We start from the raw sequence: 22,433 nt of genomic DNA on the forward strand, positions 1-22,433 counted from the left end.
TCAAGCGTGAGCAAATGAGGGAAATCTATCATATTCATCTCTGGAAAATGGAATGTTGGAATGTCTTTCATTTGGGAAAAAAATATTTATTCAAATATTTGCAGACAGTAATTTCCTTGTCTGACTCAAACCCTCTAATCATTAGGCTTCATGCCCCTATTTCTTTTGACCATTCCTAAGAATATGGTATTGTAAATCTCAGAATGCATTTGCCTATCAATACTCCACTTAAAGGATGCAGTGGGTAGAATAGTTTACCACAAAAGTTCATGTCCACCTGGAACCTCGGTATGTGACCTTACTAGGAAATGGTTAAGGAACAAAATAAGATCATACTAGTTCAGTCGGCCCAAATCCAGTGACTGGTGTCCTTGAGAAGAGAGGATTCAGAGAGACGGACACAGGAAGATAGAGGCACACAGAGCTTAGAGTTATGCTGCAGTAGCTGAACTGTCAAGGATGGCTGGTGACCACCAGAAGCGAGGAGAGAGATGTGGGTCCACTTGTTGGAGTCCCCTGAGCCAACCCTGCGGACACCTTGATTTCTGACATCTGTCCCCAAACACTGTGAGACGGTAAATGTCTGTTGGAGCATTTATTACGGAAGCCCTAGGACACGAATACAGAGGAAAAGCCAAAGTTGGACACAGCATTACAACTTGGTTAACCAGAGCAGAAGAGAGCAGAACGGCCATTTCCCATCTCTGAGCCCTGCCTAGAGCCCCGCCCATCACCTTGGTAGTGGTGATCACTGGCTTGCACTGAGCTTACTGCTGACCAGACCCTCTCGTCTGTCTCATAGAGGCTGCCCTAAGCAGTGTCATTTTATCTTTATTGGATTCAGCCTTTCAAGATATTTTTCATATCCTTATTTGTTGTCCAGCCTTTACTCTGTAGCAACTTGTGTCACCAGTCAATGTGATGAGCATACTTCCCATATTTCGCCTGAGTCAGTGGTTCCTAACCTGGGGTTATGGGTCCACTTTAAGACTTTAATGAAACTGTGGGCCTTTCTGCTGAAAAATACATATTTCTGTGGATATACACAAAATTTTCAGTAAGACTTAGGAGGTCCAGTTAGCCCCAGGTAGCCCACAGACTCCACGCTCAGAATCCCTGATCTGAGTCATTGATGAAAGTGTTAAGAGTGTGGATGAACAGCCCTTGCAGTGTGTTGCTAAGCCTTCTAAAAGGGTTGACATTCTGCTAGCACTTTTCAGGGTGGTCATTTCAGAGTTCTCTAGTTCACTTTATTGACTTTGCATTTAGTATGTATTTCTTTGTCTTGAGACATCATAAAAGACATAATGCTTTGATGGAACAAATATAATGTCTTTCAATATATTTTATTTACTCTTTTCCTGATTGGCTACCAGGAGCTGTGGCAAGGAAGGAAAAGAAGCAAACTGTTCGTGGTTTACCCATAGTATGTTAGTTTCCTAGTACCCCTCCAGCCAGTTACCCTAAACTAGGTGGCTTAAAACAATGCAAATTTATTATCTAGAATTGTAGAAGTGAGAAATCTGAAATGGGTCTCACTGGACTAAAAACAAGGCATGGACAAGGCTAAATCCCCTCTGGAGGCTCTAAGGGGGAATCTCCTTCCTTGCTTTTTCCAACTTCTAGGGGTCTCCTGCACTCCTTGGCTTGTGGCCCCTTACTCTGTCTTCGAAACCAGCAGTGAGTCATCTTCTCAGCTGTCTCTGACTCTGACCTTTTGCCTCTCTCTTCTGCACTTGAAAGACCCTTTACATTGGGTCCATCTACATAGTCCAGGGTAATGTCCTTTAAGTTGACTGATTAGCATCTTAATCCCCCCTTACCATGTAACCTAATGTGTTCACAGGTCCCAGGGATTAGGATGGGGACCTATTGAGGAAGCGGGGTGGGGGAGCATTATTCTGCCTTCCAGACATACTGAACCTTTGCTAGCACCCCATGATTACAGCTTTCTCTTCTCAGTGTCTACAAATTTTTCCTTTAATAATCATTGCTGACATTTTGCTATGGATTCGAGCACCCTAACCTGTCCACAATTTTCACAGTCCATCTTCATCATTTTATAAATATTAAAGGCTGTTTACACAGATTAGTTTTCTAATACCTCCTATAATTTTTCAAATGTCATTGTCAGTAATGCCATTTCTTGTTTGAATGTTGTCACAAGACTATGATTCATACAGATCTGAAATCATAAACTCACGTAGAACAGCTGCTTCAAATACTTATTCAGCAAATAATTATTAAGCCCCTACTGTATGGCAGGCAGGACAGGATAGGATGTTCCTGCACGCTGTCCAGAGGGACAAACCGTGTGAGTCAGGTCCTGTGTGTTGTCTAGTGGTGAGACAGGCGTTAAACAGATAATAACACAAGTAATTATTTAATAGTAATTGTTGGAGGAAGTATCAGGATGCTGAGAGAGCATAAATTGACAGAACCAACCTGGTCTAGGACGAGGGGGAAGGCTTCCCTGAAGAAATGATGTTTAAGCTGAGACTGAAGCATGAGCAGGTATTAAACTGAAAAGAGCAGAAAGGAAGACCATTCCAGGTCAGAGGAACATACATGAAAACCAGAGGGTCCAGAATCACCCTTGATGTGCATGAGGACTGGAAAGGAGTTTGGGGAGAGGGGGAGTGTATACATTCGAGGTGCAAAGATGGTCCATACTTTCTAGGCTATGTTATGATTTTGGACTTTATCCCAAGAGGAATAGAAAACTATTAAAGAGTATGTATGTGTAATTTTTAATAATGGTTAATACATATAACATAAAATTGACCATCTTAACCACTTCTAAGTGTACAGTTCAGTGGTGTTCAGTACATTCATGTTGTGCATCCAACTGGTCTCCTGAACTCTTCACCTTATAAAAGAAACTCCCCATTTCTCCTTGCCCCCAGCCCTTGGCAACCTCCCTTCTTTCTGCCTCTCTGAATTTGGCTACTCTGGGTTCCTTAAACAAGTGAAATCAAACAGTATTTGTCCTTCCATGGCTGGCTTATTTCACTTGGCATAATGTCCTCAAGGTTCGTCCCTGTTGTAGCATGTGTCAGAATATTGTTGAAGAGTTTTAACATGAGTAAGATAACCAGGTTTTTAAAAATTAACAAACATGTTTACTAGTTATAACATACACAGAAGAATACACAACCATAAATCTGCAGCTTGATGGATGACTACAGTGAACACACTTTTGTAACCCCAATCCTGGTCAAGAAGTTTCAGCATTATCAGCCCCTCAGAGCTCCCCACAAGTCCCCTTCCAGTCACTGCAGCAGAAACTGAGACATCTTCTTCTCTAGACCCACCTCCATATCTAATTGATTACCAACTCCTGTTGCTCCAGACTCCTAAGTATAAAATGTGCCCATTTCTCTCCACATCTGTTGCAGCCCTCTACTTTTACAAGTGTGACTCCTGTCTGGCTCCCTGTGTCTACTGTTGCCCCATCTGGCCCATTCCCCACAGTCCCGAGACACAAGCTTCTTCCGTTGTGCATGTGCACATGTCCCAGTATATGCATTATACTTACTTACAGTGCTGTTGGTTTTCTCTGACATAGTATCTGAAGGCCCAGCACTTAGGTTAATATTGATAGCTATAATAAATTGTTTTTCTAGTAATTTCCATGTGTATTTCTGATTTTTTGGCTTTCTTTTCCATATCTGATGAGTTGGGTGTCTTTAAAACCTTTTGTAGTAGCTAAAAGGAGCAGAAACATCGGCTCTGCCAGTGTTTACTTTATGTTGCAGGGGTTTTAAGGCATTTATCCATTTAATGAGGGACAGTTTATTAAAAGTAGATGGACTCACCTGTAAATCCTCGTAACTGAGTGTAAACTGAATACATGTGTGAGGGAGCCACTGCCATTCCCTTTATACTTGTGGGATCCCACTCTTCACTCAGGCAGCACACCTCAGGTACCAGATGAGATACACCAACATGTGACTTGGTTTGAGGAAATCAACCACTGTTAATCCATAACAAAACACCAACAAAACTTAATTTCTTATTACCTATAACTGACTTTTTTTTAATTTCAAAGAAGTTTAGAAAGGTCACCAGGTATAAGATCAATACACATTCAAGAAAAAAAATTCAACTATACTTCTGTATGCCAGGAACAAACACTTAGAAAATGCATTTTTTAAAATACCATTTAAAATGGCACTGGCATGGAAAACTGTAAAACATCATCACAAGAAATTATAGTAGATATAAATAAATGAAAAGACACCCATGTTCATGAACCCAAAGACTTAATATTGAGATGACTGTGCTCCCCAAACTGACTGGCAGGTCCAATATAATTGTAAGAAAATAACCAGCTGGTTTTTTGCAGAGATGGACAAGCTAAAGTTCATGTGGTACCAGAGTAGTCAAAACCATTTTTAAAAAGAAGAACAGAACTAGAGGGTTCCCATTTCCTGATTTCCAAACTTGCTACAAGTTAGTGTGGTACTGGCATAGATGTACAAATCAATAGAACAGAGCTGAGATCCAGAAATAACCCCTGACATTTAGGGTCCATTGATTTATGGCAAAGATGCCAAGACAATTCAGTGGGGAAAAGAGTAATCTTTTCAGCAAAGGGTGACTGGATAGCCAAGAAGCCTGAGAAGGAGCAGGAGGGGACCAGAGACGTGTCTGTCGGGAAAGTTAAGTGGTCGGCTGCCTCTGCCCTGTGAGGAGCACAGCATAAGGAAGGGTGGGAAGTGTTCTTTGCATTTGGGGATGGAAAGCAAAGTGGCCAGTAATTTGGAAGAAAGCAGCTGTATCATTTTTAAGTTTGCAAATCCCAGAGTGAAGAAAGCCGGGTAATAACAAATTATCTTAATGGGATGGGAGATCACTTGAAGAAACCAGCACAAATGCACAAGATACAAACAGTTTTAGTGAGGTGGAATGAAAGTGTGTAAACAGAGAAACCTACCCCAAGAATTTATTTGCTTTCTCCCAGCCTCTGGACCCATGGTCAAGGTTTTTTAGCCTCGCTGCTTATCTCAGTTCTTAGGTGATTATCTTTGATAGAAAAAGCAAAACCGAAGAAGATGTTAAGAAAATGTTTTCATCCATTGTTTTCTTGGCCCTGAACAGTAGACCATTTCTATCCTACTTTTACTCTGAAAAAAAACTTTAGAAAATCTTTTGAAAAAGGGGTGATAGAAGCCCCTTCGCTTGTGCCTGTTTTTATTGGCAACCTTCCACTCCACTGGGTTCGCATGAGTCTGTGCTGTCTCTGCATTTGCCACCGCAGCTCTGTGTGTCTCCTGTGAAGTTCCTCTTGTACGTGCTTGCTGACTTTCTTCATTTCCTTCCTCATCAAGAGGATTTGCAACTACCCAGCTTTCTTTGTCCTGTGTTTTGCAAACTTAAAACTGATAGACTGTATTCTTCAGTTACTGGTCACCTCTCATGCTGGGTTTGTGTTAGGCTGTGGGTTCATTACCCTGGTTATGCCTAGATGTGAGCCTGTGGGAGGTGAAATGAATGGTGAAGTGGATTGGGAACTTGTTAGACATGCTGCTTGTAAGTGAAGGAGATTTCTGCAGTCCTGTTGTAGGTAGTTTGGAACCCCTGTTGGTGCTCTATCTTGTCGACCAGTTCTGTGATTTGTTAAGAACCTTCATATTTACTCCATTTGGCCAGTTGACCTCTCTCAGACATGTTTCTCCATTCTCCTGTTCACTTGGACTTCCTTGAAGGATGTACAGTATCTTGACACAAAATATCTGCTTCTCCTTTTTTCCCTCTGAACAGTAGTTTCTTTGTTAAACTATGCTTTTCCATCATTACAGGCCAATCTTGAGACCCACTTCAACAAATCTCATTGATTATTTTGCATATTTAAGGTAAACTATGAAGGTTTTTCTTACTACTTACATTTATTGATTTATGGACATCTCAAGATCATGAAAACTTAAACTTCTTGTTCTCATTTGTTTTCTCATGTGAATGGTCTCTCATAGTTCTCCAAAAGGGACTGATGTCATGATTTTTTTTCATATTCTCCTGCCTCTCTTTCCTCAGCGGTTTATTTAAAGTCCTTTGATCACTGGTTGGCCAACCTCTGGACAAATACTACCCCCTTGTTAGTGTGAGCTACTGTTCCTAGTAACCTGTTGGGGGGGGGTGAGGGGAGGGCATTTCTTTTAGCTCACATATCACTGATTCAAGGAACAGCAACAATAGCACACACTTAGCAGCTGTGAAGTGTAAGGACTGGTGGGGAATTATGTAAACAGAAATTTGCATAAAACAAGGACCCTAGGATAAAGAAATGTCTTTGCTATTGAGTTTTATAAGGTCTTTATATATTTTGGATATTAACTCCACATCCTTTACTTTTCTGCCCAAGAATAAGTAATGGCTTCTGATTCATCTATAAGATGAATAAAAGCTGAGGGTCTGATGTACAGCATGGTGACTATAGTCAATAACATGGTAGTATATACTTGTAAGTTACTAAGGGAGTTGATCTTAAGTGTTGTCACCACAACAGTAACTGTTGTTCTCAACAGTAATAATAAAATTAACTATACTAGGTGATGGATGTGTTAATTAGCTTGACTGTGGTAATTATTTCACAGTGTATAGGTATATCAGATCATCACGTGGTACACCTTAAACATATGTAGTTTTTACTTGCTAATTATACCTCAGTAAAGCTGGGGAGAAACAGTGCCTCCAGGGACCTCTCTGGGTCCAAGGTGGTGGTCTTACATTGTCCTGTTGAGTTACAGCCAGTGGCTTTGCTCTGTCTTGATGGGCTCTTGGTGGTAGCCAGGTAACAGCACTGTTGACTGAGCTGGATCTCTCTAGAGGCCCCTCTTCATTTTTCAACAGGGATTTCAGTCTTGATGTATAGGTAGGATATGATGCTGTCAGTCAGAAATTCCACGTGAGAAGATGACATTTGATGGAGAAAGATAATGAGTTTAAGATATTCAGTATTGATGGAGTAATATCTAGCAAGCACTGGAAAGTGAAAAACTAAAGCTCAAAAGAGAAACTTAGATTTAGACATTTTCTGCAGATAGGTGATAGTGAAAGCCATGGGAATGAATGAGATTGTCCCCCAAGAATAGGGGTCAGGAGCAGAATCTTGGTGAGAACCTCCAACTAAGAGAAAAATGAGAAACAGTAGAGAGGTGGGAGGAAAATGCAAAGGAAAGGAGCCAGCAGAAAAGAGCCTCAGAGTGGTACCCAATCCTGTAGTGCTGTTGTGGAATGAGGAGTGGTGTGAATTAAATAATTAACACTTGTATCGTACTGTGATGCGTGTTTGTACGAGGACCTAGCTGTGATTTGTAGTTATTTTGACTTATAGCATCTCTTGCACAAATTATTTGTTGCATCTGTTGTAATATAAATTATTTTTGAACATGGCTTTTTAGGTAAAGTGACTTGTATTAGACATCATTTAAGGTTACTCTTAAGATGCTTTTTATTATGTCATGGAGAACATCCAGCAGATAAATTCTAAGGATGTGAAAAATAATCAAAACCCATTTGAGATATACAGTAACTTAAGTATAGAAGACAAATGATAATGGATAGCTATTGACAATTAAACCTGCTGACAGTTGGCCTGTGTATGAGCCTTCTTGTCATGTTGATGGATACATTCAGCACTCTAGGTGCCCAGAAGATATTTTATTGTGGACCTCTCCCTAATAGCTATACAAAGGGCAATTATTTATTGTATGAATTTGTTTTCTTAGTATACAACCAAAGAAGTAAAAATCCAGTTAGGAGAAAAATAAATACATTTTACTTTTTGAAATACTAGATTCAAAAGTAAAAGTAGATGCACAAAAAGAGCCTACACAATTAAAATGTTTTGTTCAGCCTCATAACATAAGAAAAGATAATGGAATATCTTCAAAGTGCTGAGAGAATAGTATCTAGAATTTTTTACCTAATTAAGCTGTCATTCAAGAATGAGGGCAAATGAAAGATGTTTTCAGATGTAAAACGACTAGTTTACCACAAAGAGTGAGTTTACCTTTCACAGATCCTCACTGAAACAATTTATAAAGGGTGTAGGATAAAAAAGGAAATGAAGCGCAGAAAGAAAAAGTGAGATATAGGGAGGGCTGTGATAGTTAATTTTATGTGTTGCCATGACTGGGCCACAGGGTGCCTAGATATTTGTTGAACATTATTCTGGGTGTTTCTGTGAGGGTGTTTTTGTGTGAGAGTAACATTTGAATTGATAGCCTGAGTAGGGCAGATTAAAGCAGATTGCCCTCTGTGGGTGGGCCTCTTCCAGTCAGTTGAAGGTCTGAATAAAACAAAAAGGCTGATTCTCAGCCAAGGAAGTGAGAATCCCTCTTGCCTGACTGCTTTTGAACAGGAACAGTGGTTTTCCCTGCCTTCAGACTCAAAATGAAGCATAGTCTTTTCCTGGTTCTCAAGCCTGTGAGCCTTTGTACTGGAGCCGCACCATCAGCCCTCTAACGTGCTGACCTCCCCTGCAACTCTCAGGACTTGTCAGCTTATATCACATGAGCCATTCCTTACAGTAAATCTCTTTACACCCACCTGCGCACATTATTTTGTTGGTTTGTTTCTCTGGAGAACCCTGATTAAGGAAAGACTGACCAGCATCTCTAGATAAAGTTTAACAAGCATTGTCTGTACCAAACATTAAGTATTAGGGAGGGATAATAAAAGCAAGGCAGAATCGAACACTGGACAACAACACAAAAGAGGAAGGGTAGGGTTGCAGTAGCATCTCTAGTGATTTGACTGGTGGCCTCCCAGAAGATATGTCTGTATCCTAATCCCCAGAACCTATGAATGTGGAACCCTTTTTGGAAAAAAGTCTTTGCAGGTGTAATTACATTAAAATCTTGAGATGAGATCTAGATTACCCAGGTGGGCCCTAAATCCACTGATAAGTATCTTTTTAAGAGAGAAAAGTGAAGATACAGACATAGAGGAGAAAGCTGCATGGAGACATAGGCAGAGGCTGGAACGAAGCAGTCCCAGTCAGGGTCCCCTGGTGCTTCCGGAAGCTGGAGGAGGCAAGGCAGATTTCTTCTCCACTAAGGCCTTCGGAGGGAACACGGCCCTGCCAACACCTTGATTTCAAATGTCTGGCCTTCAGAACTGTGAGAAATTAAGTTTCTGTTGTTTAAGCCGCCAGGTTTGCAGTACTTTTATGATAGCCCTGTGTGAAACTAATACGTATTTTAAGAGCCTGTTGTTATTCAGGAAGCAAATAGAGATATTGATTAAATGTAAACTTTTTATCAGTATGCATGTTAACATTTTAAGGGTAACCACTAAAGAATAGAATTTTTGATATATAGATAGAAAGGGTAGAGTAAAGAAAATTTGACCAGTGCATTCAGAAGCAGAAAGGGGAGGGAGGTATAAAGAAGGTTTAGAAATAACAGTAAGTCAGAACCAAATAAAGGAATAGAAATGGATCCAGATATGCCAAATATGTCTTATAAATGTAAATACAAATAGACTAACCTGGCAGTTGAGACCTCTTTGGCAGTCTCAGGAAAAAGAAACCTGTGGTTTCTTCTCAGAATAGTGGGTAAGTGTAGGGGTAGGTTAAGTAGATAGGACTACAGGAAACCAAGTGTCCCAATGTACAGTGTCTGTCCTCAGAGTGTGTGCAGCACAGTCAGGTGGGCACTGCTCTGCCCATAGGGAGTGACAAGCTCTGGCTAACCACCAGTAGTAGCTGCAAATCTTCAGTAAATGTTGGTTACAGAGTTGAAGATGTTTTGTGTCTACAATCACAGATGAAGAAAATGGTAGATTTCAGTTGGAGGGTAGTAAAAATAAAGATGATTCCCTCATCAGATCTCACTGGCTACCTGATTCTACCCACCAACCCCTGTCAGGAACCCTTGTTCTCGACGTCTGCCTTCTTGCAAAGCTCTCCTCTCTGAATAGTTACTGAGTCCCCCAAGCAAGGGAAGAAGGCAAAGGGCTGGCATCCTGGCCACCTCCTTGGGTGAAGGACTTTCCTGAGGAAGCTTTCTCCTCAGTTTGACCTTCTTGGTGGACTGAAGTGCATCCTGGTGACTTAGGAGAGCCACTCAGTGGGGATAAAGCCCAGTCCCCACCGTTGATGCTTGACCCACCCAAGAAGCATGAGTGTCCAAGTAACAAAGCCCTGCCTAAGCTGCTGACAGTGATGAGGACGTTTATCCTCCCAAGTGGAAGCCCAAGGCAGGCCACCTTTGCAGCACTCAGCAGTTGTATCTTGGGGTATTGTTGCTCTTGGTCTCTCCCCTTTGCCATGATGGCAACAACTTCTCCGTCTTTATCATAAGATGGTTGCCAGCAACAACTGGAGTCACATGTTTTCCATTCACATCCTGGAGGAAACAGAAGAGGCCTCTCCTTGCAATGTAATTGAGTTTCTTCACTTCTGTATGGCTCATCTTAGATTGTGTACAGCCTTCCCCTACCCCAGGAGCTGGGGCTCAAGTAGGTGTCACTTCAAGCAGATAGATGGCTGTGTAGAGGTGATCTGTAGATGCCCAAACTAAATTAGGTTTCTATTTTTGTTTCTTCGACAGCTAATATTCTACTTCAGACCCAAGGTGATCCCATGGCCCAGCTTGTATGTGGGGCAGAGCAGCCTGGGAACAAACCAGTTAGACAGTGAGTGACCGTACACCCACCTACAGAGACTCCTTCCCATGCCTTCTTCCATGTGAACTAGTGAGACATTTCAGAATGCCTGCAGCTCATCAACATCAAGACCAGTTTCTGCTCAGAATGGGAGGGAATGGATCCCTTCCTTTATGTATAATTTTCCGTATTCCTCTCCTGATTCTTAGCATGCTATTCACCTGGTTTAGGTGTATATATTGGAAACTGGATTTATGTAGGTAGAAAATGAACCATAGTGGGCAGAAAAGAGCTGATTCGCATGGGATGTTAGTAAGCATCATTGTTATAGCAAGAAAAAAGTGTCCCATCAACACGGAGAGAAAGCTAGCCCTACAGCCATGGACCTATGACCAAGTGATCTGAGTCCCCAGGAACATCACCAGTGACGACTCAGTGGGGGGCAGCTGGGAGAAGAGGAAGAGGAGGGCCCTGGGGGCTGAGAGGAGAGTGCTCAGCTGGGGCAGATGTTCCTAAGAGGCCACTCTTTAGGAGAACAAGGAGTGTCCTGGGATGTAGCAGCCCAAGGTTATTGGTGCCATTTAGTGGGGTGACTGGATGCAGAGATGAAAATTTCATGAGGAGTGAGTGGGCACTGAGAAGATGGGATCAGCAGGCCCAGGCAGCTTTCGAAAACAGTGGCAGTAAAGGGGAGTCTTTATCCTCTATTTTTCTTATTTACTTTTAAGAAGGAAGAGACCAGCAAGTTTAAAAGAGAGGAAAAAGAAAAAGAGGGAGTGATGATTAATAAAAGGTTCCTGAGAAATCAAGGGGGACTAGCTAGGGTCCAAGTCATTTTTGTCAGCCCTTGTAAAGAACCCTATCAGAAAAGATGCAGCCGAAGTGGGGTCAGGGGAAGAATGGTAAGGGAGAGTGCATTGTTCCATGGAAGCGATGAAGGGCTGAAATATGGACATTCAAGTCCAGTAGCTGAATATTAAAAATTAAGAAATTGGAAACAAAAAGAACTGTATTATTTATTTTGAATCATAAAATTAGAATTTAACAAAGGGAAAATAAGGAAAGACAAGGTAGAAGCTGGAAATGTAAAGATGAAAGAGATTATAATCTAATGTGGACATAGGAAAGCAAATAACCAGACCGTGCCTGACAGTGAAAACATCTAAACCCAGGGTAACAGGCTCATTTTTATTTGTACTCCTTCTGTAGGAAACAGGTGATAAAATATTACCCCATCAGAACACTTTCACGTGAAACAGACCTTTGGCACCACCAGCTTTGTCTTTATGTCAGTGCTTACCCTCCCTCTGTCCTTCCATTTCGCCCTTCACCAAGCATGCCACACATCTGCTGGGTGCCAGACTATTGGAAAATAAGCTGATCTCATGCTCTAGGAGAGATTCGGAATAAACAGCCAATTACTGATACGGTGTGATAAATGCCAAAATGGATGTCATCTCATGGTGCCATGGCAACGTGAATAAAGCACCCAGCTCAGCCGTAGGAGGCTGGGAAGGCATTCTGGAGAAGATACTTGAGTGGAATCCGGAGGCCTAGGAGGAGGCCAGCCAGGGAGTGGTGGGACTGGCATGTCAGTCAGGCATGGCAAAGGACAGGCCCTGGGAGCAGGAGGTGCATTTGACAGCTGCACTGTGTGCCTGAGGGCAGCAACCTTCCATCATGTGTCCCAGCCCTGCGTGACTCTTAGGGAGGTGGCATCAGACTGAGGGTTCTCAGGAAGGGAACATTGCCCACACAATGATGTGGTGACCGCTGCTTACCATGTGGGGTGTTTGCATTTTTATGAGATGAGGTCTTATAAGGCAAATGAATCAAAGTGGAAAATTTCAGGCTTCTTGGGGGAAGAGAGATTTTGTTTATTTACTTACTCACTCGCAGAACCCTTTAAATATTTATACATTCTTTATGCCAGGATATTTTCCTCTTTTCCCGTCACAGATGGGGTCTTTTTAGAACTCGATTGTCCTAAATTCAAGCAGCTCATAGCGTTGTTGTGTGTCATCTCACTTGATTTCACAGGAGCTGAGGAGGCTGTGTCTTTGTTGTGTGTTTACACTGGCCACATCTCTGCCCCCCTGAGCCATTTTCCAGGTTCTATGTGGGTTCCAGCTCCCACGAAACGTTTACCATTATGTTGCTCTTTTCCTTTCCTGAATCTCCACGCGCGCTTCACAATGGTACTTCATCCTGCCTTGTCAGTAGGTAGTTTCTGTGCCCTGCATGCCTCCTTAGTATATTTAGAGGTCTTTTAAGCTGTCCACACCTAGGTGTTTGGTTCCATTGTGTTTCTCTTTGGTACTTAGTATGTTGCTGAGCATTTAAGTTCATATTCATTCAAGTGAGGATTCCCTGATTGTTCCTGTGAAGAATTGTTTGGTTCTTGTCAAGGAGTAAATACAATTCTTATTACTATTTCTGTACTCAGTAGGAAAGGCCATACAGAAAAAAATTGAAGTTAAGTTTCTCTGCAATATTTTTTCAGCTCTGTTAAGGTATGATTGACAAAGTTATAAGATACTGTTTGCAGTACTTTATATCAGCTATGATTTCACATATTATTATTATTCCATGATTACTGCTAATAAGTTTTTCCTGACACTGTAATAACATATAAATGCAGAGAAGTTAGAGGTGATGTCCTCTTCTGAATTTGGCAAGCAAAAAAACAAAACTGAAGTAAAATGATTTTGAATGTAAGCAAAATTGCTATTAACAGATTTTGGTAGTTCATAATTACATAGATATTTTATGTCATAATCTATCTTTACTTAATAAATTACTTCAAGTATGAACAACTATTAAATTTTGAAGTAGTGGCACTTGATCAGTAAGTTATCAGTCTTCTTGGGAATTTGTCTTACAGCTGTTCACATTGTCATTCTTCAAGTTACTTTTGATTACAGGAAGTAATAGACAAAAGAAGCACACTATGGTTTAAGTGATTATGAAAACCCCTCTTCTTTTTCTAAGTAATGAAAACTACTGCCTTGAACAGGACTTTAAATATCTTACTGTTTATTACTGAATGTTACATTCTTACTAGTACAGATGTTTCAGACCCTCTGCACATGAATTTGGGGAACAGGGATGTTCTTTTGCTCATAGTCTGTTGTTGGACTGTCTTGATCATGCTTTTCATGGAGTCTGTTCTTCGTGGGTGGGGAACCCTTTAAGAGCACCTTGAAGGTCTCCTCCAGTGTGTGTGATAGGCTGGGCTCTGTTGTTATGCTTCCTGCCTCTTTCCAGTCTTAGCCACTGTGACTGTACCTGAACTGCCGTGCTTAGTGGACTGTGCCCCATCAGAGCCGTAGAGAAAGGAGCTGTAGGAGCAGGAGCTGCCAGGAGCCAAACTGCGGGTGGATTGCATCTGCCTCGGCACCACCTCTGTTCACTAGGACAAGCTAGCAGGACTCCCATAACGCTAAAGGAAAGGGAATTAATTTTTTAAGCTCTCAAATTGAAGTGCTAAATTTTTAAGCACTCAAGTATGTGAAAAAATATAGCCTTTTTCACATGCATAACTCCTGTGAGGTAAGAATTTTATCTCAATCTTTATAAACCAGTAGAAATGGAAGATTAGAGAACTGAACTTGTGCCATTAAATTTGGAGCCCAGGTCTTGCTGATTCCCTGACTCTGTTTCGTCTTTACTGCCCAGTGAATGCATATGAAATCTGAGGGGGAACAGGATAAGTCACAGAAAAATGAGTGTTTCACAAAAGACAAGTGTACAAATCTCTTTAGCTCTTCTCAATTCTTTATTTTCTTGCAGGGTTTGTGCAGCAGTGTGTTTTGAAATATAACAAATGAAACACTTAAAACCAGTTTGTTGATTGCTCCCTGTTTGGATCCAGTATTGGAACTTTTCCCAAGGCAGTGTGAGGTTATCATAACACATCGCCTGACTGCTTATATTTTAAGTGGCATAATTATCTGTGAAACAGACATCCCTGTGAGTCAGCGGTCTGTTTCAGGATTTCAGAGTTTCACAAAGCCTTGACTGTGTCTTTCAGTAGTTGATACTAAAATTGTAATGTAAGCTTTTTTCCCTCTATTTAATTGAGAAAGAACTGTAGTTTCTGAGTACAAAAATTGTTTAAGGAAAGGATAATAACTGTTGACAATATCAATTGCTTCAAATTGAGAAAGCATTGTCTCCCACATACTGTGTGTTCAGAGACCTTTGGCACAAGTGTGCCCTCCTTGCAGCCGCTCACTGTGGTAAGAGAATTTGGAGAAAGATATCACAGTTGACCCTTGAACAACACAGGTTTGAACTGTGCAGGTCCACTTATATGTGGATTTTTTTTCAATAAACATGTATTGGAAAATATTTTGGAGGTTTGCGACAATTTGAAATTTTTTCTCTAGTTTGTTGTAAGGATACAATATGTGATACATACAACATGCAAAATATGTGCTAATTGTTATTGGTCAGGCTCCCGGTCAACAGTAGGCTCTATCAGCATTTAAGCATTTAAAGGGAGTCAAAAGTTATTCTCAGATTTTACAGCTGCCCCTGGGAGTTGATGCCCCAACCCCCAGGTTGTTCGAAGGTCAGCTGTATTTAAGTAGGAGTGATAGATGGAACATTTCTCTGAAGTTCGTAGCATCTCTGCATTTTATAGTTTCTTTAACTAGCATGAGCATTTCACTTCTTTGCTAAGCAGTAAGCTTCCAGGGATGTGGAAAGCAAACATTTCTCCACTGGTCTTGTCTTTTTATAGACTTTTATTACTGATTAATACTTATCCAATGTTTTTATTATTTATTTGCTTCTAGCATTACCCTCTGTGTCTCGTCCCTCCCACTCCCACAGACCCGCTCAGTATTGGCCGTGACCACCAGGAGGCCCAGGGCCTGCAGGCCTCCAGTACTGCCTGTAGGCAGCCAGCCTTCAGACCTGGCCTTGTGTGATGTCCTTCCCCCGCCTGGGCTGGCCTTCCCTTTCATGTTCACCTGTTACAAATGTGAGGATGGGGAGCGAGAAGAGCAGCAGGGGCTGCAGCTTAAGGTTTACAAAGGGTGATAGAGCTGTGATGACCACATAAGCAGAGTCAAAAAAATTAAGGAGGGTGGCCTGACAAGTCAGATGTTCTTGTGGGTATTTGAAACAAACTGTCCCCTCAAATCCACAACAGTGGTCACATAATCAGTAGTCCCAAAAGTGTATCTTGGTGTCTTCATGTATCTTGTTAGACAGGTAGCTGTGAGTTGATATATATATCCTGATGTGGAGTTGTAATTTCTTCCAATAAATACAAATTAGAGGAATAATCTATTTGTTCTAGTTTCATATTATTTTAACATTAAATTTTCAAATACAGGTCAACACTTAACTTTTCCAATTTCTTTAGACACTAAGAAATTTGTTCAAACATGGTTGAATTTCAACAAGACCACTTGGTAACTGAACCAAAGGTTATTTTTGGCTTCCTCATTCACCCCAAGCAAAATCAGTCTCCTCTTTTCTCAGCGTGGTGGTGGTGGTGGTGCGGCAGCTGGGAGAGAAATGATAGGTGCAGATGAGGAGCATGGTGGTGGATCAGTCACCTGGTTTCTGAGGGTTTTCTTTTTGCTGTCTATTCCTTCTCTCTTTTCTGGATGTTATCAGTCTTTTTTATTTTTGCCAAGCTATATAAAGTTAAACAGAATTTTTCATCGTTTTAATCTGCATTACAGGTAACGTTAAGGGCACATCTACCCCCCTGTGGATACGGATTCAGATTCACTGCGTTGTCCTTGGTGGAAGTATTCATAGTTCTGCTGGCATTTAGCTGCTTATCAAAGTGCCTTAGAGCCAGGGAGCATTCAGGGAACAGTGGAGCCCTTGGTAGACTCAGTTGGTTTGATTTATCTTTCTTTACTTGAGAAAAAATTGATGTGTGTATGTTGTTTTCTGTTTAGTTGCTGATCATCTGGGCTGTGATCCTCAAACACGGTTCTTCATCCCTCCTAATATCAAACAGTGGATTGCCTTGCTGCAGAGGGGAAATTGCACATTTAAAGAGAAAATATCACGGGCTGCTTTCCACAATGCAGTTGCTGTAGTCATCTACAACAATAAATCCAAAGAGGAGCCAGTCACCATGACTCATCCAGGTAAAGAAAAAAGGGGGGATGTAGATTTTTGTTTTTCCTTAGAAGTTAATGCTTTCATAGGTAGGCATTCTATCCACTGAAAGCATATTCTTTTCGACATAATTCTATGATTTTATTTTAGTATTAACCATTTGTTTATTGAGGTACCTGTCTTTTTCCCTTAGTTAAATTTTTTTTTAAATGTGCATAAAAGTCCATAAAACTTGCTCTTACTAAGCCAGGTTTGTCATTTTGAATTTTGTCATATTGCACATCTACATTTTACTTCATAACTTTGAAAAATAATGTATTTGATTTAGACTCATTCATCCAGGTTGTCATGGATCCTCAAGGATTACCTGTTTGCCAAGGGTGCTTTTTATATCTTATCAGGATAAATGTTGAACCTTACTTAATTAGTATGATAGCAGTAGTAACAGTATTTCTTTATTTCTTCATTTCTTGTGAAAGGATTTAGGATTTCTATAATTTAACTGTTTTAATAACAACAGTTGGAATTTATTGAGCACTTACTGTGTATGTGCTGGGCACTGTACTGTGAGATTTTGGGGGGCTGTGTTTTTAATAGACTATTTTTTAGCTCAGTTTTAGGTTCCCAGAAAAATTGAGCAGAAGATACAAAGATTTCCCGTATACCATACTCTGCCCCCACACATGCAGAGCCTCCCCCTTGATCAGCAACCCCACCAGAGTGCTGCATTTGTTACAGTTGATGCGCCTACTGTAACATGGCATTATCACCCAGAGCCCATAGTTCACATTAGTGCCTGCTGTTGGACAGTGTATAATGAAGTGTGCCCATCATTGTGGTGTCATACAGTGTTCTCACTGCCCTGAAGATCCTCTGTGCTCTGCCTGGGCATCTCTCCCTCCCCCAACCCTTGGTAACCACTGTCTTTTTACTGTTTGTCTCCATAGGTTTTCCTTTTCCAGAGTGTCATAAAGTTGATGCTGTGTAGCCTTTTCAGACTAGCTTCTTTTATATACTAATGTGCATTTAGGTTTCTCCATATCTTTTCATGGCTTGATGGCTCAGTTCTTTTGAGTACTGAATAAATTCCTTTGTCTGGAAGTGCCACGGTTTATTATCCTTCACCTACTGAGGGACATCCTGGTTGCTGCCAGGTCTGAGTGGTATGTGCAAGGGCTGCTTTGTAAACATCCACGTGTAGGTTTTGTGTGGACCTAAGTTTTCAGCTCCTTTGGGTAAACACACAGGAGCACAGTTGCTGAGTTGTATTAAGAGCATGTGTAATTTTTTAAGAACAGGCCAAACCATCCTTCGGGCTGTCGGCACCGTTTTTCATTCCCACCAGTAGTGAAGGATAATTCCCATTGCTCTGTATCCTCTCTGGCATTTGCTGTTGTCTGGAGTTCAACCATTCTAATGGATTGTATCAGTTTGTTCCCTGATGACATATGATGTAGAGGAGTTTTTTTAATGTATGTTTTCTTGGCCAGGCTTTTCCACAACTGTGTATGGTGTTGGTACTTTCCCACCGTACAGACCAGGAGACCCACTGGCAAGGGCCTGACGAGGGGCTCAGCTCAGGTTTGTTGACATTCTCTAAGTTCACCCATCTTTTTCTTAAAGCTGGAGCCTAGTTAAGGTTTGGCTCTGTATTCATAAAGATTTTAAAGTTTAATGACTTACTAATCACTAGAGAAGTAACTTGAATTGTATCATTACTTTTTATATAATCAGTTTTTAGACAGTCATCTTGCAAAGACCTGTTTACCCTAATTGAAAGCTATCCTTACTTTTGTGTGTATCCTGATAGGAGAATGAGATGGATTTAAAGTTTATTGCTCTAGGGCTTGTTTTCTTCCTTTCAAATTAAGCATTTTAGAACTAAAAGTTTTTTTTTTTCTAACTTCAAAAGTAACACATGCTCATTGTAGAAAAACTGAAACCAAAGAATAAAATAGAAGGAATGTGTGATTTTCACTATGCAGAGATCACTGGAGTCCTGTAACTTTTTAACTTCTTTGGAGGAACCAAAAGTCAGTGAAGGGGCAGTCTATTAATTTAGCTGGACATCCATGTGTAAGGGGCAGTCTAACAGACATCCTGCATATAGGAGGCAGTCTAACTTAGCTGGACACCCATGTGGGAACACTGGCTTCAAGACAGATTGTCGGCTTAGGTCTCAGAGCAAGTGCCCGCTTGCTTTCAGCTGTTTGTTCAAAAGGAAGAAAAACCTTTTGAGATTTTGGCCCCGACCATTTACTCCATGCTGATTTCTTCTTACTGAAAACATGAAGAAAACTAGGAGAAATTCAGCTGAGCGAAATGTATATTTTCTTTCCCAGTGATGTTTTTTTACATACTCAAAACTGCAGAGAAGTAGCTTAGAATGAGAGTCTTCTATATAGGAGAAGATCTGGGGGGTAAGAGAGGGAATTGATACCTTTTTTAAACAACTTTTGTTTTTAAAAGGTGGGAAGTCTATACATTAAGACAGATTTCCCATCTGTGTTCCATGCAACATTGATTCATTCAGAAATGTTTAGAGATGATTGATGGAAAAAAGCTAAATGGTAAGATAAGTTCTGAGAAATGCTTTAATGCATCCCACTTTTATAGCCCATAATGAACATGTTGAGGTCCCTAAGAAGTCCTGCAATAAAAAACTTTACTAATCTACAGTTTCCCAACTTTATTTGACTGTGTGACTCTCTTATCACAACTGAGTGTGTTGACAATACAAGGAAGGAAATTAGGGATAGAGTGGGACAATATAGTCCTGGGAAATAGAACCTCTGTAAGCAGATGGAGTAGAAACACGCATGAAAGCAGTAGGAAGTGGCTTTATGCTGTAGGTAGATACACAGAAAATTAGTATGCGGAGAGAAAGTAAGTTGATACAGGCCCTTGGGAGACAGATTTGGACCTATCTGGTACCATGAGGAACTCATCATGCACTGTGATCCAGTAGCTTCAGTCCTAGACACATCCTCTAGAGGGCTTTCCAGGCTTTAATGTGCATACTGCTTATTTAATGGGCATCTGTTAAAATGCAGTTTCTCATTCCAAGGTTGGGGGAGCAGCCTGAACTTTTAAAAGATTCTGTACTTTTAACAGATTGACAGTTTGAATGCCATCGGCCTGCAGGTCTTGCTTTGAGAATCAAGTAAAGACAGGAAACCTCAGTTTTAGTACCAGATTTTCCTATGATTTACTCTATGGTGTGGACCAAGTCGCCACCTGTGTGGGAGTCCTCTTGTGACTCTAAATCCAGTTACTGTGGAAGGCCACGAATCCCTGCCATGGAGGAGGGCACTACTGTTCACACTTCTCATGGGAACTTCTCTTTCCACCTCCATCGGTGTTGGAGCCAATGGGGAGATTTCATGCTTGCACAAGCATCACAGCCCCTCTGTGTGGTTTGCTAGACCCTTTGCTCTTGCACATGTGCGTGAGGAACACGCACAGGGGTATTCACTGCAGTACTATAGCAGCCAATTATTCTATCATGCATCCATCATGTTTTACCAATATCCTTCACAGGAGAGTGGGTTAATGTGACATGTCAATGAATTAAAGCTACATGTGTTTACAATGAATAAACCCCAAAATATAATAATGAGGAAAAAGTTGTAGAATATATACAAATAGCATTTGTATAAAGTTTGAAAACACAGAATAGTACTTTATAAGCATGTATATAGGTATGAAATAGCAAATACATACATTGGATTAATAAATACCAAGTTTAGGACAGTGGTTCCCATTGGCAAAGGAAAAAACGGAACACAATCAGGGAGAAGTGAATGTGGAGCCTCACACATACCTGCAATGTTTCATTTCTTGAGCTGAGTGTTGAGGACATACGTGCTCATTATATTCTCTGTAATTTGGGGTCTTTGAAATGCTTCAAAATAAAAAAATAAAGAAAACCCTTGTAAAAGATTGTGAAAGTAGGGCTAAAAGTAGATAGAGAAGGGTGGTGCTTCTGGCTGTGATCAAGTGAGATCAGCAAATTCTTCCTGACAGAAAGCCACTGTAAAACTGACAGAACTGACAATAGCAGCCACTTGGTGTTCTGGAAATCGGCCAGAGGCACACATTAATCCAAAGCACATTTATGCTTTGAAAAACTACCAGACTTTGGGTAGGAACAATGGGAAGCTGTGGTGTTTGGCCAGGGGCTGCTTCCCTTACTCCCCAAGCTGTATTGTGTGGAGTGTCTGCCAGGGAGGGGCAGGGGTAAGAACTGCTGGCTGGCTCTGCAGGGATGGAGTAGGGGTGACGCCCATGCCTGACACTGTGGAAGTAACTTATAAAGGCAGACAAGTGGAGAAGGGCCGGTGTCTGGCTCTCCTGCAGGCAAGCTCATTCTTGTCTGAGATCACATGCCCAGTGGTGCCACCGAGCTGAGCTGTTTACATGCTCCTGGGTGATCCTGAGACTGTACAAGCACAGGAGACACAGAGGACCTTGCAGTAAGTAAAACCCAGGGCCCTGAAATGGCCAGAACTTTGAATGCTCTTCCCTGCCTATGCACAGATCCATCAGCAGTGATAGAAGCCTTAGTGATTTCAGATGTTGGAATACCACCCATGTCCACTTGTCTGACAACTAGTCTCCATGGAGACACAGGGGCAATCGCTAAAGTGAGTCTTTAAAAGAAGCAGGAAAAGGATATTAAAATATACAAGAAAGTGAACAGAGACATCAATGGCTATACACCGCAGAGGAAACATTTCCCAGCCAGGTGTGTTACTGAACAAAACCAGCAAAACAGCCTTAAGGGGAAAAATACATCAGAGTTTGAGTTGCTGCAGTGTAGTGTATGGAATGTCCAGTTTTTGACAAAAGATGACAAGATATGCAAATAAATATTAAAGTATGATTGATACTCAGTAAAAAAATAGTTCATGTAAACTGACTTTGAGTGCCCCCAGATGTTGAATTTAGCAGACAGAGAAAGACTTTGGAGTAATTAATATATTAAGTAAGTTCAAAGAACTAAAGGAAATAGTATTTACAGAATAAAAGAAAATATGACACAGTGAACCACAACAATGAGTCAACAAACAGAGAGTCTCAATAAAGGATATAAAAGTTATCAAAAAGAGCCAGATGGAAATCGTGGAATTGAGGAGTACAATATCAGAAATGAAAATTCACTAGAGGACTTAAGCTGCAAATTCAGAATGGCAGAAGAATTAGTGAACTTGAAGATAAATCAATTGAAATTATTCAGTCTGAAGAGCAGGTTTAAAAAAAAATGAACAGATCCTCAAAGGCCCTTGGGATACTGTGAGACATACTAGTATATGTGCATGGGAATCCCAGAGGAGAGGAGAGAGCAGAACAGTAAAAATAGTCCAGGAATAGTTAAAAACTTCCCAAGTTTGATGTTTTGTAGAAACTGACACACTGATCCTAGAATTCAAAATACCTGAAATAATTTTGAAAAAGAACAACAGTGTTGGAGGACTTAACACTACTTGACTTCAAAACTTCAGTAATCTAGGCATCGTATTGGTGCAGGGATAGGCTTATGGACAACAGTTCAGATTGAGAGTCTAGCAATAAATACTTCTTTTGTATAGTCAGTTGATTTTCAGCCAAGGTGCCATGACGGTTCATTGGGGGAAAAGATAGTCTTTTCAATAAATGGTGACAGAACAATTGTTACCTATTTGCCAAAGAAAAAAACAACTGACGTTACACTGTGTAAAAATTAC

At 40.9% G+C, this 22,433-nt stretch overlaps 1 protein-coding gene across 4 annotated transcripts in view; it reads left to right on the forward strand.

Moving 5' to 3' along the window:
• RNF130 (ring finger protein 130) overlaps positions 1–22,433 on the forward strand; it is a 131,964-nt gene that overhangs the window by 13,195 nt on the left and 96,336 nt on the right. For all 4 annotated transcript variants that reach the window (XR_012125105.1, XM_037002134.2, XM_037002133.2 and 1 more), the window contains exon 2: positions 16,542–16,736. Coding sequence is in view for 3 of the 4 variants with exons in the window: in XM_037002134.2 (XP_036858029.1) it covers positions 16,542–16,736 (195 nt within the window). In the remaining variant the exon portion in view is untranslated. The remainder of the gene's footprint in view (positions 1–16,541; positions 16,737–22,433) is intronic.

Source organism: Manis javanica, chromosome 14 (assembly GCF_040802235.1).
Source record: "Manis javanica isolate MJ-LG chromosome 14, MJ_LKY, whole genome shotgun sequence".
In the NCBI taxonomy this organism is placed as follows: domain Eukaryota; kingdom Metazoa; phylum Chordata; class Mammalia; order Pholidota; family Manidae; genus Manis; species Manis javanica.